Source organism: Perna viridis, chromosome 4 (genome assembly GCF_037379345.1).
Source record: "Perna viridis isolate PV_CMFRI_1.1 ecotype Kerala chromosome 4, ASM3737934v1, whole genome shotgun sequence".
Lineage (NCBI taxonomy): Eukaryota > Metazoa > Mollusca > Bivalvia > Mytilida > Mytilidae > Perna > Perna viridis.
Window position 1 is genome coordinate 28,899,143 of NC_142448.1, and position 26,201 is coordinate 28,925,343.

Sequence of the window (26,201 nt, forward strand, 5' to 3'; positions counted from 1 at the left end):
CGGGGCGTGATATGAAAGCGAGTCGAGTCATATACATTCATTACTCAGGCTAAAAATAATTATTTTTCATGCTTTTAAAAAAAATTTAAATAGTTTTTTGTTTTTGTTTTTTTTATATTTTTGTTTTTGTTTTGTTTTTGTTTTTGCTTGTTTTTTTGTTTGTTCTGTTTGGTTTTTGTAGCCTATTTACAACGATGGTAGTGATTTATAATGGAATTTCAAAGAAAAAATCCGAAATAATGAAAAGAAAGATACGAACCAATAATTCAAATCTGATGGCAATAATTTGAAGGTCAAGCATGAACATGTCCTTTTATAGCTTTAAAACCAGGAAGATTGTTGTTTGATCACATGGATTGTTTAGTTGATCAGCTAAATATTTGTTTGATTAATAAAGCAACCAATAAATTGTTCCGAGAATGTAAAGAAAAATCCCCTTCTTTCTAAATACACACATGATCAGTTGACGCATTTGTTCATATCAGGATAGTCCTACCTTTATTTGCATTACTTTAAATTGATAACCATATAAGGCAATTAAATTTCTGGAAAAAAGTTACCGACACACCTTTGTATGACATCCAAAGTTTCCTGTTCAAACATGACACAAGAACAAATTTTTATGAAGGTTAGTGTTTTTTTTTTCTGAAATATAAAACATGTTTCTTCTAGGCTACGATAAAAGCTGTCCATCATAGTGTTTTAAGTCTTTTTTTAAAAGTGGTCTACAAGACAGGCTTCATGAAGCATTTTCAAAATACAATAAAATTTCATTTCGAGGAAAGAAGAATAGTATTCTGAAATCATCTTTTTATAATTGATACTTTGGCTATATTTATGCTATGATAAACACATCTAATGTATTTGAGACTTTGCGATACAAGTCAGTAATCATATATATATATATATATATAGGTTCACTACTTGCCCGTTTATTTAACAAATAGTTTCGTCAAAATATATATTTATCCCACTAGCATATTAAAACCATTCACCATTGAATATGAATTTCTATCATTCAATATTTGTTTTTTGTTATTATACTGTCAAAGCAAAGATATGGAAATCCTTTTTTAAATGTTTGGGTGAAAATTTACTTCAAGTATTCCGGCCAGGTTATTAAGATAATTTATTGAAATAAATTTGTATTGTTTTTAAATTCTAAAATTCTATTTTATTTTGATCGATGGTGTGAAATCTTTCATACTTTTCTTAATTTAAATTCAAAATATTGTAATGTATGAACTATTTAAGTATTAATGTGATGATACACATTTTTTATTTAGAATGATTAAGAATTTATTTTAGTAATTGCCTTTTAAAAACTATTTTTAAAAAATAACGATAATTTTTGCAATAATTTGATATTACAAAAATAACGCTTACAAAGAAAAAATAGTAAATGAGCAACCTGATCGATGGTGTGATATCTTTCATACTTTTTTCTTAATTTAAATTCAAAATATTGTAATGTATGAACTATTTAAGTATTCGAGTGATGATACACATTTTTTATTTAGAATGTTTAAGAATTTATTTTAGTAAATGCCTTTTAAAAACTATTTTAAAAAAATTACGATAATTTTTGCATTAATTTGAAATTACTAAAATAACGCTTACAAAGAAACAATAGTAAATGAGCAACCTGAACGCTAACAAAATAGGATCATAGACCAGGTGCTTCAGAAAGGTAAGTGCCCTCTACTTTACTAGAAACACATCCGAAGCTGTTCACAAAATGTCACGTCCGGCTAGACCTAAGATGGAAACGTTAACAATCTGACACAATTATTTTATGAAAAATCCCACCATAATGAAAGTTTTATTTGACTATTTGTACCATCAAAATAGAGAAAAAAAAAACAACATTTTCATATCACTTTGGTAAATTGAGTTATAATTTCATTGTAATACACTGAAAATAAACATTTCAAGGGAAAATAACTCTGACAAAAACTTCATTTTGCTTATTTTCTTCTGAAAAAATTCTGAGAAAATCCAGTGATGCCGAGATTAAATAGTGGTCTTTTCAAATACATAAATCATCCTTTAGCAAATTTATTAAGTCAGATTGGTGATGTCTTGACGTGCAAGTTTCTGATTTTCCCCATTGTGCCTGATTCTTACAAAAAAACTTACACTTAACTATTTACGATTTGAACTTTGATAATTTTTTTCTAAATTCTTGTTCTGTAGTAGCAAAATCTATTGCAATAGTTTCCATGTCTGGTCTTTGTCCATGGATTACATTCTTTTTGATTACTGCTATAACCTTTGTTCCCTTGATTACTCTTATATAATATTTCAGTTCTATCAGTTACTAACATTTTTTTATGAGCTAAATGTTTTGTGTAGCTTTGAAATAGTGTATCATTTTTACGATCTAAGAAGAGAATATTCTCAAAACTCAAATAGGATTCAAAATTATTGTATAAAGGAAACCACAATTAATTAGTTTAATTAATTCATATTAAGTTTTTAGTTCGCACAGACAAATGTCTTTTATACGTACGATATAATAATCATTTGAGATATTACATTATAAATTTCCCATTGACTTCTACTCAGAAGAAAGTATCTTTCACAGAACAAGTTACATACAGTCCTTTCCTATATTGTTAAGACTTAGTTTTGGTATGTCATCCAATTACATATAATGTGACGTGAAATGATGCATTTGAAGTGGAAACTCTTTTCTAAATAAACTTCAGTGTAACGAAAGAGCCGTTTTGTGAATGCCATGTCTTCTGTCGCATAAATAATGGAAATTACAAAATTACCGAAATTATTATCACAATTCCGGAAGGGAGTAATAAATAGTTAATGAACTGGCAACATCAGGGGTTAACACTATTCAAAATGGGTAACTTGTAGTCAACACAAAGGGTTACAATACAATTATCAATCACTCATCCGATCCTTAAACAAGCCAAGTTAAAAAAATCTTGCATCACCAAAGTAGCTGGTACCGCAATGGTCATATCTTGGTACAGGCATTTCGAAAGAAATATGGTTTGAATTCTGGTTTTACAGCACGCCAACCCGCTCTCTTTTATTGCGACGCGTGAATATATCGGTGGTGATTAAATAAAAAAGTTTTAAAAGAAGTGTAAAATTAAGGCGAGCCCATATCATATTAGGGATAATAAATAGGACTACAAGAAAGAAATAGATGAAATACAAAAGAGTGATACAAATTATAGTTAAATATGATATACAGGTGAACTCAGAAGCAAACCGCTTGACCCTTTGGAGACCGGATTTCACTCATGCGCTATGGTAAATAGTTTCTCATTCTTGCACGACACCCATATTATCGCTTGTTGAAGGTCATATCCAGTAAATAAAATATCCATTGACTACGCACAAATTATAAAACAATTTATAATAGTAAGAAAAAAGTATGTTTCCGTTAGTAAATAAATGTGTTTAAATTCTAAAAAAAATGAACACTTGCATCAATTTGATTCAATTTATCAAATTCTGCATTTCTTCTAACTAGGGGACTAATTTCAGCACCAGCCTATGGATTTTTGCCAATTATATCTGACCTTGTTGTTGCTACACATATTTTTTTTGTACCGCTCTAGACTTCTTACAACTAGGCTTCTGGGACAGGGGTATGTTGCTACAAGATCAAAGTCGTCACTATAGAAGTTTTATGGTCGTCATCTTGAACTCGTGGATCGTTACGGTGTATCCATCTATACCATGAAAACTGATTTATTCACTGTGTCATTGTTTTCCTTTCCTCTTTTTTCTACCCTGGACGTAACGTTCTATGAGCAACTCGGCGGGTGTTTCTAGACAAAGGGAAGACGCTTACCCTACCGGTGCATCCGGTCTATGTTCCCAGTTTGTAGTGGAGTCAGAGTTGCTCATTTACGTTTATGTCTTTGTATGTATTATTTTGGTTATTTCATGTTTTTTGTTGTGTTTGTCTGTTTTCCATGTCTGGTCTTTGTCCCTGGATTACATCCTTTTGATTTCGGCCAGAATCTTCGTTCCCTTGATTGCTCTTTCATACGTTATGCGCGGACCTTTTATGCCGTACTTATAACTTACGATTAGGCTGCTGGGCATGGTTATGTTGCTACAAAATTAAGTGTCATCACAGTCGTGGTCTGTCATGGTGCATCTATCTGCACCATGATAACAGATTTGCTCACCGTGTAATAGTTTTCCTTTTCTCTCTGATCTATCACGAACGTGGTATTTTATAAGCAACTGAGAGGGAGTTGTTTTTAATAATGAGGAGAGTGCTTATTCTATCTTTGTTCCCTTGATAATTCTTCCTTATTAGAAATATTGAAATTAATAGCATTCAAATCACCAAAGTTGTTATTTACATAGGTTTTCCATCGTAGTTTCCTTTAAAAGATTGACGATACCAAGAGAAAGGATAAGAAAAATGACATTCATACAAAGAACCTTACCATAAATTGTATTATTTATTCGTTTACTTAGCGTCTATAGCTAAGCAATTCTATTTATTTGGGAAGAGTATTTTTTCAAAATGTAATGAAGATCAATTGTCAATTCTACTTTTTAAAGGAGATTTAAGGCCTATAAATGCGTTTATCATCCGTCACTTATTGACATGATGTATTTAGGTTTGTTTAAATGTGTACTTTTGAAATTTGAAGAGAAAAGTCGACATGCAATATATATTTGCAAGTCTTTAAATATGATTTACTATTAATATAACCCAAGTACACTTGTTGAACTTTTTACTGATTTATTAGAAAAAAAAATGTTTGATAATCACGTCAATTGGAGAGCCTTTACGTACTTTAAATTAGATTTACGATATCTCATCAGCCCCATGTATTGACAGTCTCTCCATCGAAGTTTAAGAAGTTTCAAGTACTTCATTGCAGGATGCATTTTGCACTCTATTCAAAAGTAAAAATTCACAAAAACAATACTGAGAAAAAAAAAAGGATTTTTAATTTGGCCATTTTTTTTTTTTTTTGGGGGGGGGGGTGTGTTTTCTAAGCATGGAAAGTTGCATTACATTCTACCTGAATGTGTTCTAATTTTTTTTCTTTGGTTGACATATTCTACATGTAAAACACATCTTATCACTAACGATTGTACAAAATAACATTAATAAAAAACTATTTGTACTATCAACTAAAAATGTTTTAATCTTTACTCTTTTAATTTCCCCCGGAAAAGAAAACCACACGCAATTTTCTTAATATCATTACGAACATCGATTTAATTCATATGATAATTCGCCTTAGAATCAATATTCAGCAAATAACAGTCTTTGCAATCTTTCTAAGGGACTCAATTACTGAAGTACTTTTAATACAGTTAAGTTTACTGGACACAAGAATCTAACAAAAGCCATATATTAAAACAAACAAAAAAACAATAAGTCATATCTGGCATCAGCTGTATTGGTTTATCTTGATTAATCTAGTTGCACTCAGATGAAAGGGTTATCTAATCTTTCAAGAACCACAAAACGTCACCAAGTGCACAATAAATAGCTATTGATTTTCTACGGTAACACGCTAAATATTTACATCACATGTTCTTTATTAATAGTTATGACACAATGATCATGGTATTAAAATGTCTAGCTCTATAAATTTCTTTTTCTATACGGAAATACCAATTTTAATATAGACACCTGCATGCAACCGATTGAGTATGGTAAGATTCCAAATGTTTTTTTTATGTTAAAAGTTATTATTATATAATATATTATATATATATATTGAATTATATTTAGATTATTTCATAAAAGACCATTTCCAACTTTTAGAAAAAAGCTTTTGTCATATCTAATCAAGCATTAATCACTAGTTCGTTCTTATTGTAATTTTATTTGTTTCCCATAATTTTGTTTCGACAGGTTTTTGACTTTATTTTCGTTTAAGACATTCGTCTTTTGGCATTATAAATGTGCAAGATAAAGTGATTGTAATGTCATTAATTCATGTATAATAATTTCAGCATCGGTAATTACTTTTGTTTCAGAATATAGCAATGTATAAAGAATGAACGTAAGTTAAAGTGGAGTAAGTATTAAATGTGATTCAGATGTATTGAATGCTTATAATTTTTGTTTAATTATTAAAGAAAAATATTGCAATTAAAACTTTTTCGTGTAAAAACATTTGACATGACAAAAAAAAAAGGAAAAACTTACAACCTTAATACTAAATAATATTATCTTATTTCATTTTTTATGTTCATTGTTTATATATAGATTTAAAAAGCGGCATAAAATAATTTCAATTCAACTTATAATTCTTTAACAAACCCAACATGAAAAACAAATTTGTTTCAATCAAAGGCGAATAAATGTTCAGTATATTAGCTTAACACTAACTTTTAACTCTGGATACATACAAAGATGAAAAATGCTTTGAAAAACTGAAAAATGAAATAGTTTCTCCTCAAAAGATCCAAGTTTGAAGTTAATGAATATCAATTCATTATTTCAAAAGGTTTGTATTTTAGAAATGCAGTAAGATGAATTAATTGACACATGTACCACCTACTTAATTCATTCAGGCAAATTTGATTTTTTTTAAACTGTTAAATGTTGTCTTGTATTATTGAAATTAGTTTTAAATAATGCCCTACAAGAAAGTAAAGTTGGATTTTTTCTTGGAATTTTTTTTTTTGAATTCTAAACCCGCCTATTCCAGAAAAATCTTGTTTTAAATTTAGTTAAAAACTTGAAAATTTTCGTCCAGTATTAAAAGACTATATAAACAATTGTATCATCATTTACAGTGTATCTCTATAATTGTTACTGAATTGATGTATCTGAATAAAGATCATTTTTATACACTCAGTGGAATAAGGGGGGATACTTTTACATCTTTTTATTTATATTTGCAAACACGTTTCGTTAAACAACTAAATTCAGCTCTTATTATCAAATTATATATCTCGAACACTCGTATAACTGTCCTTCATGGAATTCTGGAATGACAGCGGTGTTTTAAGCAAAATGCCGTGTCTACTTTGCACTTTTTGTAATGATAAGTAAATAATGGGAATTTTTTATGTAAAAGATGAAATGTCTTTCTTGAAAACTACATTTTACAACGACAAGTCCACAAAGAGGATAATCATTTCACAAAATGTATTGATAATATTTCAAAAACACATATCCTGTCTGAATATTTGTTTGAAAAGTAATTTCCGATCGAGCAGCCAAATGATAACTTTCATAATAATTATTTCTTTCTATTACTTTTCTACGTTGTAAATTTAACTATGTGTCATAACGTTTTGTTGACAGAAAAAGGGACGTGCGTTAAATGACAGTCTAAAGCCCCATACTGATGACGAAAATTTGCATGCATAAGAATTTCCACATCTGCAAATTCTCCTGAAAAATAAATTTGCTAAGCGTTCATATGATGTTTTTTTTTTAAATATAAGATTTTTGGGTTGATTATTTTAGGCTTATTTATCGGTTGAGATCCTCAATTATGTTATATTAATAAGATATTATCCTTGATGAGGTTATTACTAATATGTTGGTAACTGTTATATCCGCTGTCGCATCATTGATTGTATCAACTGACTTTTAACTTCACTAAATGTACCCCTTGAAGAAGGGAGAATCATGACTTCGAGAAAGCCGACCGCTTTTTTTGATGAAAAAATGTCATTTTTGTTTTTGTTATATACTCTTCAAGAGATGAAGTTCAATGTTTTACGGATTAAATCTATACTCTTACTACAGCTCAAACGTTTTCAATATGTTATTACATGCAAAAGTATGAGCTTCTACTTTTTCTTGTCTTATGTAGAAAATATATAATTTTCTAAAGTATCAAAAGGTTGTATCCGATGGTTGGACACCCTTTTGTATGTTCGAAAGTTTTTGGCAAAAATTGAGCAAATAATAACGTAGACACCTCATGATATTAAAAATGGAATCTTTTCCCTTTCTGGATCGGCCCCTGAGTCGCTACTATTGGAATTTCCTCTGTAGCTATATCTACCTGAATGTATATTTAGCTCTCAGTCAAATAACCTTACTTATATATCTTCTGCAAGCGAATTCAAATTGTTCTTTAAAATAATAGCAGTATTTACTTGTATAAAAATCGCCTTTTATATGAATTCTACTGCTCACTAGATAGATAATCTGGTCATTATTACCTAAAATGATTGTAATATGCAATTGGATTTATGACTTATCAATTGTGAAGTATGGGCTTATAAAGAGTCACTTTGGAATTCTGTACTCATACATGTTTTAGAAATAAATATTTAAGGTTGCACAAAACCGTCATACATTTGGTATCTTGAGTAACCATGACAAACGAGTATGCATATTTCATATGGATATCCAGATATCCTGCAAACGTCTCATCCAAAAGAAACCATGATTGCTTTTTCGGTTAACCATACTTAAAAGGAAATCTGGCACGATTGAGAACAACCATTTTAAAACACATGGTTCTATTTGTAAATAAACAGAACTTTGTAACCCGTGAGATATAGAAAAAAAAACGTTACATCATATAAACTTTCAGTTATAAGAATAGTATTAAGTCTAAATGTGTGGGGTTTTTTTATTCGAGTAGAGTGTTCGGCTAATTTGTCGAAAAATGGAGGTTTGCAAATTTAGCTATTTGTTTACATGTAAATGTGTTAGAAATTTTGAAAAATGTTTACCCTGATACATTTGCATATGTGCAAAAATGAATACCACTTGCTTCCGGCCAAGTGCAATTTATACACGTGAGTAAATGCGTTCACGTAGACAAATTTGCGTCCGTGTGTAAACTTACAAATATTCGAATAAATTTCTACATGACGTCAGACACGGAATTATTTAAGTCGCAGAACAATTTTGAAATTATTATTGGTCATAACGGCTGAAGTAATTGACCTTTAAAATCGTAACTTATTCTGAAATATTGATAGCATCCATTTACTTTTGACAACTAAAACAGATATTATTTAATTACAAATATGTTATAATGGGAACATATGGATCAAACATTAAGCAACTTTAGATTTAAGTCATATGCCATCATGACTATGGATGGTAATGAACCACTGGGTCAATACCACTGCTGGTGGACCTGAGGTCCCCGAGGGTGTTCACCAACCCAGTAGTCAGACTTGTCTGACCCCGAATAATATCACATTTTATCTACCTTTTTTATGACATCTTGCAGTATTCCAAATTTAAAAATATGCAAAACACCGAGGCTTCATTCCTTGCATTGTATATGGTAGAACCTCTCGGTGATGGATTTGGCTTCCTCTTTCGATAGATTTGGTTTTGAGTACTTCTTGTATACCACTAATGTTTTGATTATGATCTTCCTACATATTTGATTTTAATGCTGCTGATGAGAGGTTACTCCTTGAAACACGTGTATAGTATATCGAAATTTACACTATATAACTGGTATTTTTTTGTATTCGATTCATGTTAAATAAGTATTCGTCCATATCGGGTGCTCTAAATGGTCCCCAACAACCCGCCTGCACCTATAACACTTGATATATTTTTTTAACTCAAATAATAAATTGTGGTGGTCGGAAATCACATTTGCAATCAGTATATCGACATATTCATAATACATTTTGTGGTAGTATCTTTCCTTTCCTTTCCTTTTGATATCATTTTTGTTAGAAACAAATTTAGAAACCGACAAATTTCTGGTACAGATTTGAATAATTTATGTAAATTAATCAACGTTAAGAATATCCTAGTTAACATTATACATCGTTGTTACTCTAGAAAGGTACGCCTAAATTCAGTTACATAATACTTGGTAGCGGTACCCGATACTTTGAAATAAACGATTCCAAATCATCTCCAAATAAAAACCGAAGAAGGCGTTATCACAAGTCAGAATTTCTGAAGTCATCACTACAAACGTTTTACGGATTTTTTACGTCATCATGATCTCATGGATCATTACGCTGTATCCATAAGCACTATGAGAACCAATTTGTTCACCGTGTCATAGGTTTTCTTTCCACTTTCGTCTATCCCGGACCTTACTTTTTAATAGCAACTCGCCGGGTGTTTTTGAAAAAGAGGAGGACGCTTACCACACCGTTGCACCTGTTCCCTGTTTCCAATTTTAAGGAGAGTACGAGTTGCTCATTTGCTTTGTTTCTTTGTATATGTCATCTTAGTTATTTTTGTTCTTTATTTCAGGTGTCTGTTTTTCACTATCTGGTCTTTATCCTTTGATTATATTCTTTTGATTTGGCGATTTTTGGCTTCTCATTATGAAATTGTATCTAAAGATCTAAAGAAGTGTGTCAATAAACGATCAAAGTCCGTATTCAATGACCATGAAGCACTTGAATGCATTTCTTTATGTTATCTTCCTTGCGGACAAAGCTTCAAACAACATTGTATGTGATTATAAAGTCCATTACCGCAATTGCCTTAACATGATATTGGGCATTGATAGTAACAACCCAGGTTATACAAAATACAAAGGTACTACTTTTGACAAAGATGAAATCTTAAACAACCACAAGTGCTCCATGTCCTCCATAAACATCGATACATCGAGGACTTGCCTTCCTTGTCTTGGATTCCCAAACTTCTTAAGAATTCATACGAAAAAAAGGTACATACCTGGATACTCATCTTGCCCCACAAAGGAGATGTCAATTCACCTTATAAAAATGGTGTTGGCAGTGAAAAATGGACAGCAAGCAAGTTGCAATATCACCCAATCACGTAGTGGCATAAATCATATGTGGATACTTAAAAAAATTTTAAGAATCTTTAGATTTACTTGAAAACATAAAATCCCGTAGTGTTTCGGAAATTAGTTCTCTACAAACTTTTGACTTCTCAACTCGTTACATTACGCTGTCACATGAAAAATTGAGTTCTCATTTAAAGTTTAAAATCGTTTGCTAATTCGAGTAATCATGTTGTACTAGGTTACAAATCCAGATACTTTTCTGAAACATCTCAGAAGGGTAAAGTGCCCTACGCAGAAAAAAAAACAGGTTTGCAGTATGCTTGTTTCCTCATTGATCACATATTTCTGACATTTCGAGGAGCTTTATTCAGCAACAGTTGGCATTCCAATGGGCACTAATTGTGCTCTTCTTCTAGCCGACTTGTTTTTGAATACATACGAGACTGAATTTTTTTCAGAATCTTGTAAAGAATAAAAATATAAATTATATAATTTCACATACTGATATATTGATGATGTATTGAACATCCTGTCGTTTAGAAAAAGGTTACCTTATATATATTCACCAGAGCTCGTGATCAGGGAGACTATAGAAAAAGATTGTTCAGCATCTTTTTTGAACCTCCATCTCGAATTCGTCAACAGTAGTCATTTCAATTCTAAGATTTATAATAAAAGAGACGTCTATAGTTTTAGAATTATAAATTTGCCCTACCTGTGTAGTAATATACCTTCATCTCCTGCATATTGTGTTGATATTTCACAATCGATTCTCTATGCTAGAGAAAGTACTAAATTCTCTAAATTCTTTGAATAACATAGATATCTGCGTAACAGACTCCTGAATCAGAGGTATGAGGAAATATGTCTCAAAAGGTCTCTTATTAAATTATTTTTTAGATATCAGTCCTTGGTTCAAAATACTCATTTCTTCTAAAATATTGAGTAAAAATTGCATTCTGTAAATTATGCTTTGTGCTGATGTGATCGCTAATTTTCCGATTATGACATTACATCATGCAAATACTATTTAATAGCTACTCAGGTGGTGTAATATCTATTTTGTCAGATTTTATTTGGGCTTGACTTGTTTAAGGACCGGATTAGTGTTCCGTAATTTTCTTGTTACCCTTGTTTAATATAAGATTAAAAGGTGCCTTTGGTAATTTCTTTTATGAACGTGTACATCTTTTATTCAAAATGTACAGCATGTACGTGAATGTTCAACATCTTGAAAAAATCGTACTTAAATATCAAATTTATAAAATAAACATTATCTGAATACAATATAAAATTCAAAATCCAGATTCAGATTCCATTTTGATTACTTTCTCTGATAAGGCTGCATAATGACGGAAAAGTAAGCAATTTATTGTTGTTTCACTATTTTTAGATGATTTGCTTTTACAAACTACACAAGAAGGTTGAGGAAGTGATAGGAGGAAAATTTGAAAGATACGGACGTTTTATTGCCCGTCATCCTTTGAAAACAACCATCATTATTGGTATTCTCAATTTATTGTTTGGACTAGGTCTTCTCAAAATCAATTCCGAGTCCGGAATTGATCAGTATGTTCCAATAGGCAGTCAAGCGAGCAAAGATGAATCAACGGTAAATAAGATGAAAGGTTTTAATTATATTTGTAAAAATAGTGTGGGGTTGGGTTCAAAATAATCAGTTTGCATCACAGCCCCATCTGTTCATTGATATACCGATCTCGTAATTGCATCTTCTCTTAATTTACTCAATAGATTATGATGGTATTTCATGGATATCATAGGAAGGATAGTTTTGACTGTAGAAATGAGAGAATAATTGTTTGACATCTACATCTGGAGATAATCTTAAAAAGAACAATAAGCACAACACCTCCTACAAACGTAATGAGATTTAATGAAATTTGACTTGTTTTTGCGGCATTATTTGTACAAATACTTGAATTTAGGTCATACATGGCGGGCGTAATGGATAGTCATGAGGGGACATTGTTTCTGTTATTTTGTTTAAATCCTACAAAAATAGTTTGAATTCCTTCGTAAGGAATCAAGATCAGCTCTCATTATATTAAAGTTACATCTCAGACTTTTCCCATCCTTTTTCCTGCAAAAAAATGAGAAAACAAAATATAGTATAATTGAAATACATAGGTAAAATTATTTTGATTGATAATTTTTTTTTGTTGTTGTTGAAAATCAAAGTTTATTCTTTGTTATGCCATAAGAATGTTACTATAATTGTATTAATTTTCGCGATGTACTTATTTTCGCTATTTTTGCGGTGGTCAGAAAAATGCAAAAATTGATACCCACGAATATATTGACTTCACAAAATAGATATTTTGGTCTGATTTGTTTTGTTTTCATTTCTTTTTTTTTTTTTTTTTTTTGTATAAAATGTTCACAATTTCTTGTTGCCGTCTTTGACAAAGAATACAATTATTTAATAGATAATATTTAGAAATATTGTAACTGAATACTTGTCGTTTTAGTTTAGGTCATTGTTCGAAGTCAACACAACAGAAGATTTCTACATTCAAAGTTTACCTGACTTAGGTCTTTATGGTGAAATCATCGTAGAAATGAAAACCTATGGAAACATTTTAAACCATTCTAATTGGTCAGAATTGCTTGAAATCATAAATGTAATTAAAAACATTTCCGTTCAAGATTCGTCTGGTCAGCTTTATAAGTTTGACGATCTTTGTGCAAAGAGAACCGGAAACTGTGTCATAGATGGCGAGTTTCTTCTAGAATCATATTTTGTTAGTAATATGACCTCTGGAGTCATTTCGCATCCATATTATAATCTGCCGACAGGAGAAACCATTTTCATAGGCAGATTTATTGGAGGACTCTCACATAACAATGGTGTAATTACAAAGGCAACGGCTTTGAAATTTAGATTTAACCTCAACGTTGAGAACTTTGACCTTTCACGTAAATGGGAAGAAACATTCGTAGAAAAGCTTAAACAATACACCAGCAAATCATTGAATGTTAAATACTCCTACTCTGATAGTCTTAGTGTAGAGTTAAGTAATAATGTCAGTGGTGATATCACTGTTTTCTCAATCACTTTCACATTAATGATTGTATTTGCTTGTTTTGCGTTAATGGGCACAAATTGTGTGGACAATCGGTATAATTTAGGTTTAGCTGGTGTTCTGTCGACATGTCTCGCCATTCTTGCCGCTTTCGGGCTAGCCAGTCTATGCGGTGCGATATTTGTTGACATTGTGGGTATAATGCCATTCCTGATACTAGGTAGGTGAATTGCCCTTTTTTATATAATGTCACCTTAAGCATAAATCTTGTGCCTGACGGCTTGTAAAATTTTGTATGTAAAGTTTTGAAATATTTTGTACCTATTTTAAACTTATTCAAGTCTAATTTAGATATTTACTCAAAGTCGCTGTTAATTGCATAAAAAGGGGCTTTAAGTAAGAATTCAAAACGGGTCAAAAGAAATGACAAATTAAAAACAATTTAAACAAAGACAAATTCAGTAACTAAAGATATAAACGGTTCGTAAAATATTGATACGAAGTACGCATGCTTTTTTTTTGCCTACTAGTCAAGTGGATTACGGCTACTTTTGTTTACAATGCCATAGGAACACAGAAATTTAGAATACTCTGACACAGCTAAATGAGTTGCGCGTGATAATCATATGTGGCTCGATTCAAATGATAATGATATGATAATATACTTTTTATAATAATATGATTATCATATGATTTTCATATAGAAATACAGGTTTATTCATATTTGGTTATCATTTCTTTGTGGAATATTATTAAATGATTATCATGCAATTGGTGATTACTGTCTTGTTACAGGCATTGGAGTCGATGATATGTTTATTCTACTGTCTGGTCTGGCTGATACATCAAGCACTGACGATGTGGAGACCAGGATTGGGAAGACGTTGAGAACAAGTGGTATTGCTATTACCATAACATCCATTACCGACATTGTCGCCTTCTGTGCAGGAGCTGCATCTGTCTTCCCTAGTGTTAGAAATTTCTCATGGTACACAGGTATATACTTTTTGTGATATTCAATAAAAATATTCGTGTTTAATGCTCATTATCGTCCAGTTTTACTTAAATGTGTACAGAGTATTTCGTTTCTATTATAATAGAAAAGATACCTTACATTGGAAATAACGCTCCTTTTTTTAAAATATATTTTCCAAAGCTATTACACCATTTGCCTGCCTTATCTGAAAAGATCGAATGAACGATGAAACAAAATCAATTCGAAATATAATCACTCCACTTGACACAAATGTTTACCATTCAAGATTCAAATAGATTCTTGTTGTAGGTTGTGCTGTTCTGTTTTGTTACTTCAACTATGTAACATTTTACATCGGAGTAATGACAATCAACGAACAGCGGGTGACAAAAAACCTCCATTGGTTTACTTGCTGCACCACAAAGTCTAAACAGGAACTCAAGCAATCGGGAAAAGCGGGAATATTTGTATTCTTGTGTGGAGGGAAGCCAAGAGAAACCCGAGAAGATGTGGAAGGTCCTATAGAAAGATATCCTAAGAAACTTTTAAAAAAGCTTGTTTTGAACAAATACTCCAAAGCTATTATAGTTTTGTTGTTCGTATGCTACATTGGAGTTTCATCGTGGGGTGCTAAAAACTTTCAAGAAGGTCTTGATTTGCGAAATCTAGTATCCCCTGATTCTTATCACTATAAGTTTTATGACACTAATATACGACTTTTTAGTCAAAATATATTTATATCATTTAATATTCGATCTCCTATAAATTATTTGGACAAGACAAAAGAACAACAGACCTTACTTGACTCAGCAAAAACTGATAATGACATACAGTCTACATTTCAGCTATCATGGCTGGATTCATATTTCAAATCAAACCACTATGATAATACTTCGTATTCAAATTTCATTCAAGGATTGCGAACATTTTTAACGACTCAAGGACAAGCTTTTAAAAATGATGTTGTAATAGATGGCAACACCATTTTAGCCTCACGTTTTCATGTTCTGAGCTCAAGTCTTGTTAAATCAAATGAACAAGCTGCTTTGATGGTACGCATGAGAAACCTAGCAGACTCTTCGCCTCTTCCAGTATTTGCGTTTTCCCCGTCGTTCAAATACTATGAGCAGTACGTTCAGATAGTTCCTCAGACGATACAAACTTTAGCAATAGCAGTGTCAGTTGTATTTCTTGTCACTGCTCTATTTATGCCACTTCCGTCACTAATTTTACTGGTGACAATGTCAGTCGCAATGATTATGGTTGGGGTTATTGGGTTTATGGAGATATGGGACCTGACGTTGAGCTCCGTTACAATGATCCATATCGTTATGTGCGTAGGTTTCTCTGTTGATTTTAGTGCTCATATCTGTCATGCATTTGTACAGTCATCTGGAGAATTTCGCAACGACCGAGTTGAATCGGCACTTGATCTTGCTGGTGGACCTATATTAAATGGCGCACTTTCATCTGTAATTGGTATTTTGATGCTTGCTTTCTCAAAGTCGTATATTTTCTTTTCTTTCTTTAAGGTAATGTTTATAGTCGTTGTAGTTGGTGCTATGCACGCTTTGTTTCTTTTACCGGCTTTACTGTCCCTAGTTGGACCCCTATATGGGCCACCAACCACTGAGCATAAAGACAAACCGATAGCATCGCACAATAGTCAAGACAAATCAGATGATCGAACAAAAAGTGCTGGTAATAATAGTCAAATATCCATCAATGAACCTTAAAAAATACCACGACCAAAAGTGTTTAAACCACAGAAGGATATTTATAAAGACACGTAAACCTTTAAAGACACCTATACAGTGAAATGACCAAATCATAATAACACATTGTGATTAATTATGCGTAAATATGGATCATAAAGGTAGAAATTTAGATTCAGTAAAAAGATAAAAGAAAAGTTTTTAATAACACCCGTGTGTGAGTGTCTGTTGTAAGCAAGTCATGACACCGCTTTATGCTTTTAAGAATCGAATCATTTAAGACCATGCATAAAATGCTTATGAAAATTACATTGTAAAATTCATATCTCTTATATTTGTAAAAATATGTTTCCTATGTAAATGTTTTTTTAATGTAAATAAGACTGATATTTGAGAACGTCTTTTTTATATAAAGAAAAACGATATATGAATCCTCAACTGTAATGTCGTTTATACAACTCATTGCAGAGACATATTGAATTTTGTTAATTACTCTTTTCATTTCAATTGAATCGCTTTATATTTTCGAGACAGTTCACTGAATTATAACGTTTCAAAGAGTAATCATGGGAACCAAGGTTATAGCGGTAATCAAAGGAATATGATACAGGGACAAAACCCAGACGTGGAAAACAGACATACACAACAAAGAACATAAAGTAAATAAAATCATACATACAAAGTAACAAAACCAAATGAGCAACTTGGACTCCACTAAAAACTGGGAGCATGGATCAGGTGCACCGGCAGGGTAAGCCTCCTCTGCTTTTCTAGAAACACCCGCCGAGTTGCTCATAAAAAGTCAAGTCTGGGGTAGACAAACTAGGAAAGGAAAACTATTACCGTTGAATAAATCAGTTTTCATGGTGCAGATGGATACACCATAGCAATCCACGAGTTCATGATGACGACCATAAACCGTCTGTAGTGATGACTTCAATCTTGTAGCAACATAACCCTGTACCAGAAGCCCATTTGTTAGAGTTCTAGCGCCATACAAAAGGTCTGTAGTTTCGACAAGCTCTGGCATAACGTATGAGTTGTGATATGAACACTCCATACGCCGGTGCTGAAGGGATGTTGCCACAGATGAAATGAAAATTGACAATTTTGAATGAAAAGTCATCACGTTTGTCGTTAAGTTTGGTCAATAGTTTTCCTTTAGCATCGATTCCTAAGTGTAAGTCAAGATATGAGGCTGACATCACAGTGTCTGTAGTATCCTTTATCTCAAGATCTTTGGGGTAGATGAAATGTATCAAATCCCCGAAATTAGGATTGTTTAAAGATAATACGTCATCTATATAGCGGAAACTGAGATTAAAGGATCTCGCCAAACGATATTCTTTCTTCCGGACCAGATCAGCTATACAGTCATCCTGATAAGAGTGAAGGAAAGAATTGCATTTCATAGTTGTACGTGATAGTTAATTCATATTTTAAAGCTTTTTATGTTTTGAGTGTTTTTTTATTATGTTTGTTTGTTTGTTTTGTGAATTTAAAAAAAATAAAATTGATATTTAATTTAGTTTGCAACTTAACTCGTTTTTTACGGAAAAATGAAGGGAATTAGGAATCGAACAGTAATCAAAAGGAATATAACGACTAGACAATAAAATAAGCTCAACAAAGAATATTCAAATAAATAAATATCTTAAATAACATGCACATAAAAAGAAGTAAATGAGCAATCCGTAATCAACTTAAAAGTGGTAGTATGGACAAGATGTATCGGTAGGAAGCACCTTCAATATCGAAAATATTTAAAACAACCAAACAATAATGGCAAATTTAGAATGCCGCGAACATTAATATTTTAACTCCACACATTCGTTAAATTTTCCCGTTGTTTGTTATTTTATCTACCTTATAGCGTCTATTCATCATTCGTACAAGACAGGAATGATCGAATTCTCATTTAAATACAAATTCATATAAAATTCCGGCACTGCCAATGATAGACATAATTCATGGTACAGAAAACCGGTCAAAGGATGCCCTTTCTATGCATATACAGATGTTGTCAACAATCTTTCTGCATACAAATCTGCCTACACACGTTTTATCTCAATAGTACAAAAATGAAATGAAATACGACGAGTGGTTCATTGGTCTGTAATTGTTTCTACAAAAAGACATAATGGTGGATTTGGTGGATCTTAGTTAAATATCACATCCTGTCTAATAGTTATATTTCGGAGACTGTCAGTGTAGAAACCATATGCCAGGCAGATCCTATAAAATGAGATGCACAGGATTAATTTCCCCCCATTTTTTTTCTAATCCAATTTATTGTTAAAACCATTATGACGCCAGGCAGATTTTGGATATTAAAGTGGATTTCTCAGAGTACATGTGAAAAATTCCCTAACAAATCAACAGAAAATAATATTGCTCTGGTCTTTGTCCGTAGATTACATTCTTTTGATTACCGCTATAACCTTGGATCCCTTGATTACTCTTTGTCTAAGTACGAACATATGAAAAAAAACCTGTTTTTAGCATTTAATAACACACATGTTTTTATAACACTAAAGTATTTAGCACCATTAACATGAAACATAGCATTATATCTAGCATCTTTTATCAATAAATAAGAGACTGGCATTTAATATATAAACCGAGGAAATATCACCGTGGAATAAGATGATAAAGATAATATCAAATGCATGCAGTAGAGTAACTTTTAATAGAATGACTGTACTGTCTCTATATAAATAATATTGGATAGAAGTTATCTTTTGATTGGTTGCAACAAACTAAGGAAGTCAGAGCCACTGTAAATGTCCATCCACATATCATACTTGCCAATTTTGTACTTATTGCAGAACATGGCAAATCAATATTTTATCATGAATTTCTATTGATATCTGATGTCATGTTCGATACAGGTTTATTACAGCAACTGTAGATTATTCACAGTGATCATTGATGCATACACATGTTGTGTTTCAATTAACGAGAAACTAGTAGTTGATTGAACAAGGAAAATTTTCTCTTTAGCCATTATGTAATCATGTAAAAATGAGCCCATCAATAGATAAATTAAAACAGCACTTGCTTTTTTTTCTGTTTTTTATTAAGGTAAATGGGAATGCAAAAATCCAATATCATAATCTAATCAACTAATATGGATAAAATTTAAATTGTATGGCGAGTACATTTACATTGTACTATTAAATATATAAATTTTGGTCCTTTTAAAATCGATCAAGCAATGATTCTGTTTTATACATTTCTAAATGAGAAAATATAGCATGCATTGTTTTCTTTAATAAAACAAAGCTTACAAAATATGATACCATTACTATTCAATATTACATGAATGATCATAAAATAATTTGAAAACATTCATGATATTTATGCATATAAGAATCTAGAGAAAAGTGATATATAAATTATGTCTCCTGCAAAAAGAAATTTTACTTGGACATCCATGATAAGAATTTATATAAATCACACAAAGTAAATATTTTACTAAATTTGAGAATATAAATGTTACCCAATACACAAAATCTCCTAAAATCACTCCTATCCAATACACAAAATCTCCTAAAATCAATCCTACTTAATACACAAAATCTCCTAAAATCACTCCAATCCAATACGCAAAATCTCCAAAAATCACTCCTATCCAATAACACACATTCTCCATAAAATTACTCCTATCCAATACACAAATTCTCCCCAAAATCATTTCTTGAAGTTGTTTACACAATTTAATTGCTAAGATCTTAGGTCACATGACAAAAACAGCCTGGTGCAAAAGTATATTGATAAATCCTTTCTAAGCATATAAGCAGAGGTCAAGTTAGGTATAATGATCTTCAACAATCCCAATTCTTTCAAAACAGTAGTCAAGAAATAGAAAATATTATGACTGGTTAAGTATCTAAGGGGAAAAAAGCAAAAAATACATTCCAGTTTTTTAAGAGAATTAATTTGGGTGATATTGGAATATGCAAATGAAGACAGAGAAATTATTTCTGGTATTTCCAGTATAAGGGTTGTATTCTGTCAACAAGAGGGGTGGAACTTGATGCAAGGTATGTTTATATACCTCATCTCTGTCAACCAATGAAAAACTAAGATTCGTGCATTAAGTATCAATAGTTTCCAATTGGTATATTGCAATGGTACCAACATATCTATACTGAACACACCTACAGTAGAAGAATATACACTAACTGCTTTATATAGCTATAGTTATCAATAATTTTAGTTATAACATACACCGGTACATGACAATGACATTACTTATTATCATCAATTAAAATTACACATCACTAACACAATAAAACTATTCTTTGTCAATCACTTAATTTGTGTGTTAAGACATTTAAATATGTATGCATCATCATTTTAATTCTATTAAAGCGGTTTTTCTATTATTATCCTTAAAGTAGTATTAAAGAGTAATCAAGGGAACCAAGGTTATAGCGGTAATCAAAAGAATATAATCCAGGGACAAAGACCAGACATGGAAAACAGACATACACAACAAAAAACATAAAGTAACTTAAATCATACATACAGAGTAACAAAAGTAAATGAGCAACTCGGACTCCACTAAAAACTGGGAGCATGGACCAGGTGCACCGGTAGGGTAAGCGTCCTCTGCTTTTCTAGAAACACCCGCCGAGTTGCTCATAAAAAGTCAAGTCCGGATAGACAAACGAGGAAAGGAATACTATGACCCGTTGAATAAATCAGTTTTCATGGTGCTGATGTATACACCATAACGATCCACGAGTTCATGAGGACGACCATAAAACTTCTGTAGTGATGACTTCAATCTTGTAGCAACATAATCTTGTTCCAAAAGCCTATTTGTTAGAGTTCTAGCGCGATACAAAAAGTCTGCGTAGTTTCGGCAAGCTCTGGCATAACGTATGAGTTGTGATAAATTCATTTAACTCACTAAAAACAAATGTAAAACCATATATATTATGCCGTAGTTATCTGGTTTTGAGGTCAGCACGGTAGAAGGTTACATTTTGGATTACACCAATGAGAGATGTGTCTTGAAATGAATTTGATCTTTGCATGTTTACAATCAGTTTACATTAACCCTGACCTAGCCCCTAGCATAAACATGCAAAATAACTCTTCCACTGAATGTTTATACTGTAATTAAAAACTTGCCAAATCTATAATTCTGTCATTATTTGTAACTGATCAGGAAATAATGGATATCGATAGCTGACAGCTTGTACAATATAAAACTTATATCTTAGCTTGTACAGCATAAAACTTTTATCATAGTTTGTACAGCATAAAACTTTTATGAAAGCTTGTACAACATAGAACTTTTATCATAGATTGTACAGCATAAAACTTTTATCATAGCTAGTACAGCATAAAACTTTTATCAAAGCTTGTACAACATAGAACTTTTATCATAGCTTGTACAACATAAAACTCTGATCTTAAGAAAAACTTCACAGTCCAATATCTGACATTTTCATTACACTACATTTGAAGAAGATCTTTTCTTTTCTTGTCCATGATTTTCTTCATCTGTCTGCTTTTTTGCAAATTCTATAAATACCTATAAAAAATTAAAATGTAAAACTTTACCTCGAAGTTTTAAGTCAGCCGTCCATTTGAGTAACTCAAAGGTCTTCACTAAAGTGTCAATGAAATTAGTTGAAAGTCCCTGTCCTAAGTTAAGGAAATTCAAAGGTTTTATGTAAGAAACTGAGGGCTCTGGACTTAAGACCACAGCTAATTTGAACCCCTGATACTACTCTTAAATATCAAGGTCTGTCACAAGAACAGATCATAAATTAATAAAAATCTTTGCAGAATGCAACTTCATACAATGTTGAGTGCAGTGAAGTATCCGGTTTTATAAAAAAAATCTCAAATTCAGATTTTCTTCAAATCTTTCCTTAACTGAAATTTTGACCAATCAAATTACTTAAAATTGTGGATTCTAGGAAAAACGGCAGCCATGTTTTTCGATGAATCAAATATCCCTATATCAGTTCTATGTAGGATACCCCGAGGAATATTTATACCAAGTTTGGTTCAAACCAGTCAAGGAGTTTCAGAGGAGAAGAATTTTGTATCATTGTTAATGACGACGACGGAAGGCGACGACGGATGCCAAGTGATGGCAATAGTTCACATGGCCTTTGGCCAGGTGAGCTAAAATACCTTTATGTCTTCGTGTAAATCAAAATATTGAGATTTTTTAAATAGATACTGAGTATGACTTCACCCGAACCAAACATGACATGAGTACTATTCCAACAGAAGCAAAGAATGACCTGAGTACCTCACCAGAATCAACATGACCTGAATACGATTTCATCAGAATCAAATGTCACCCAACGTATGCAATGTTCACATTTACATTGTAACTATTAGCTGAACAATAATAAAGCATCATCTTAAAATTAATTGACATTTTATGAGCAACTCGGCGGGTGTTTCTAGAAAAGCAGAGGACGCTTACCCTGCCGGTGCACCTGGTTCATGCTCCCAGTTTTTAGTGGAGTCCGAGTTGCTCATTTGCTTTTGTTACTTTGTATGTATGATTTTAGTTACTTTATGTTCTTTGTTGTCTATGTCTGTTTTCCATGTCTGGTCTTTGTCCCTGGATTACATTCTTTTGAATACCACTAAAACCTTGGTTCCCTTAAATTACTCTTTAAGGAAGTGTTCAAATAAGTATTAAATACAGGAGAAAAATTATCACTATATTAGTGCCCCACATTTCAAAATGCAGGGGTCCATGTGTCATTTGTGTATAATGATTTAGAAACAATACTATACTACATAATTTCAGATTATGGTTAATATACACCCGAATGGAGTTAAATGGTACAGGAGTGCAACTGGTAAAAACTTAAAAGAAGGATCACAATGAACCCCTAAAAATTCATCAAGATGGCGGAAAAGGTGTTTTCCATAAATTATTTCTTTCAACTTGTACTGAGAAATGAAAGACTACTATAACAGTTTTTGTCATCAACAAACTTCTACAAAATAAAGGGCTAGGGCCTGAGACTAAGATTGAATAAGACCAAACAGCTCCAAGAGTAATTAGGGGTATGAACCTATGTTTTATTTAGAGTGTTTCAAGTTTCACCTGTGTCATATCATATGATTTATACCTATTTGTAGCACATAATAATTCTTAACTTACATATTCTTGACACAGTAAATTAACTCTAACAGACAGTATAACATAATCCAAAAGTGTAAAACTTCATTTTGTTATATTTTCGAACTCTTCTATGACTTACCAACTGAATCCCTAATGAGGACAGGAGGATTATTGAATGTAGCTGGTGCCATTGTATGATATGCATACACTCCTAATCCACTGCTGAAGTTCAAAGCCACTGGTGCTGTTTTTGGAGATGGTTTCGACACCTTACTGATTATAAACCCTCTGATAACAGATATGACAGGATATATCAGATTTATTACCAATAAGCCTTTATCTTTGATGCTACGAATGTACCGCACTCGACTGAAAGCCCAAATCTGCTGAGCTCCAAAACTAGGGTCTTTTCCAACAAGAGGTGAAGCTTCTGTATCATTCACTACGTTCATATTACTTTTACTCAATGTTTCAGTCCGCCCATTTTTATCAACGTCTCATTGCTAGCGCCATGCCCAAGTTTCAAAACGTCCTTAATTTCCATAGAAACTTCATCTTCCTTTGAATTTGAAAAAAAAAGAAGCTAATAATACTTGCAATGCTGAGATCATTAAACTATTTTTCAGGTTTTGGTGAATCAGGTGTGCCATATATATGTATTTCTCCTTTGATTTTAATTTAGCTGTCTTTTTGACATATCAAAAGTCATTCTGATTTTCCCAAAGCATGAATTTATATAAACACTAATGGATACACCATTATAAAGAGAATATAACAGCAAAATACCCTCTACTAGTAATTAATATTCTGCTTTTTAGTTGTCTATTGTCTAGTTTGAGACTGGTTTCATATATGTTGCCTCTTCTCTGTCTATCCAAGTCCTCCATTTTCTTATTCTGTTTTTTGTGTGTGCTTTGGCGTCTTGGGTAAGGAAAACATTGTTAACAGTCATAGTTACCTTCCTCTAAAGTTGTCATGGAAACTCCATAACTCTTAATTCCCATAGATTCTGCCAATGTAGAAACTCCATTTTAGTTTGACTCCAGTGCAGCAAATAGATCTGATATATGCATAAAATAATTTGATTAATAACAGGAAAAACTGCAGGGTGGCCTAACATTGATAGACTTTTCTTTCATTACTAATGCATATGCAAAAATAATGTTAAAGAAATTCAAAATCTGAGTCAAGAACTCAAAAATTGCTCCTGAAAATTTTTAAATTTCAAACATATACCAACCCAGCTTTTGTTGTGTCATTTGTTTCAAAGAATTTTGAAGCAATGTTTATTATCTAAAGGAAATATATTTGAAACATTAAGTAGCACTCCATATAAGAATCATGCAAAATGTGGTTCATGATTGGAAAGACTACATATTTTTATTTTTGATATTTTGTTTAAAATGTTATAGTAAACAGAAATTCACATGTGGCTTTTCATATGATCCTTGTTCTTAGGAAATAAAAATAATATAGAATGTACTGTAGAATTCAAAATTAAGGGAGATAAGTCTCCAAATGACACTAAATACAATGAAAACTGTTTGATTTTCAATGTGGACTATCTCCTATGAGCAAACAGAATGGAATGAATAATTAAACATTTCATTATATAGATCTACAAAGCAACATATAACAAATATAAACATGTGTAGCGTTTTTTCGGGTGTATCACATTTTACAGAATATGCATGATTCTCACAAAGACTACTAGTATAAAACAAATAAGTATCTTATAGATACTATAAACCAACTTTTAACAGAGTGAAATCATTTTCGCTTATTTCACGAGCAAGGAAAAAATGTGAAAACAGACATTACGTCCCTTAATTATATACATTGTGATACAGGTTAAACAGAATGTTAGATAAATATAAGTGAAATCGAATTGATTTCTGATACTTGAAAATAAGTATTCGCGAACATTAGTTGCTTACAGTATATGATATCCTAAAATTTCTTAATAATCAAGGACTATTCAGATAGGTCATGGCTCAAATTGTTGACAAGACACATAGATTAATATTTTAATTAATATAATAAAAAGAGACAATACAATGTAATGTAAACCAACTTAATTTCACTAAAACTTCTCTTCACGTTTAAGGATATGAATTTAATTTTACTGCTACATGTACTTTTTTTCACTACTCATACATCTTTTCCATAATAATAGATTTATTCTTGGCAACTATTTCAAAGATTCTTCCTCCATACGAAATTAGTGAAAATAAATGGCTAAAAAATAGGTCGTTTTACACTTTCCATACCAAATATAAGATTACTTTGAAAAAGTAGATGTTGATTAAAATGTGAATGATTTCTTCAAAAGAACAGAAGGACAAAGAGAGATAAACAAGCAAGTCTCAACTCCTTCGGACCAGCGAATAAAACAAGCATGCAGAAATTATATCAAACTATGATAGTAACTATTTTGAAATGTTTCACTTCTAACGAAAGTGTATAAGCCAATTCCTTCCAATGAGTCCTTAATTTAGCACCATCTACGTGTTGGCATACAATATCTGTTATACTCTTATGGTCAGTTACTTTGTCAACTACCATACTGAAAGGGAGAAGAAAATGCTGCCATAGTAAAAATAAAATAATATTTTCCTTTAACAGTTACATCAGATTAAAGGTTTGCAGGGACCCAATATGTATAATTAC

At 31.8% G+C, this 26,201-nt stretch overlaps 1 protein-coding gene across 5 annotated transcripts; it reads left to right on the forward strand.

Moving 5' to 3' along the window:
- Positions 1-561: 561 nt before the first annotated feature.
- Positions 562-17,942, forward strand: LOC148619633 (patched domain-containing protein 3-like). 5 transcript variants are annotated; one of them, XM_088579778.1, is made up of 6 exons: positions 610-628; positions 5,995-6,020; positions 12,073-12,291; positions 13,169-13,943; positions 14,519-14,719; positions 15,009-17,942. In XM_088579778.1, exons 2-6 carry the CDS (start codon positions 6,015-6,017, stop codon positions 16,433-16,435), a joined length of 2,628 nt encoding a protein of 875 aa, XP_088435904.1. In that variant the 5' UTR covers positions 610-628; positions 5,995-6,014; the 3' UTR covers positions 16,436-17,942. The 5 variants fall into 5 exon arrangements, with proteins under 5 accessions (XP_088435902.1, XP_088435904.1, XP_088435907.1 ...); XM_088579781.1 differs by having other exon boundaries at positions 611-628; positions 5,995-6,035; XM_088579780.1 differs by lacking the exon at positions 610-628 and adding an exon at positions 5,542-5,667 and having other exon boundaries at positions 5,995-6,035.
- The last annotated feature ends 8,259 nt before the right edge of the window (positions 17,943-26,201 follow it).

What these genes read in the sequence shown, in the direction of transcription:
- LOC148619633 (XM_088579776.1), top strand. Translation starts at nt 575, where the DNA reads ATGACATCCAAAGTTTCCTGTTCAAACATGACACAAGAACAAATTTTT. An exon ending in AAGAACAAATTTTTATGAAG is followed by an intron (nt 629 to 12,072) that starts GTTAGTGTTTTT and finishes CACTATTTTTAG; the next exon opens with ATGATTTGCTTTTACAAACT. An exon ending in AAATTTCTCATGGTACACAG is followed by an intron (nt 14,720 to 15,008) that starts GTATATACTTTT and finishes TTCTTGTTGTAG; the next exon opens with GTTGTGCTGTTCTGTTTTGT.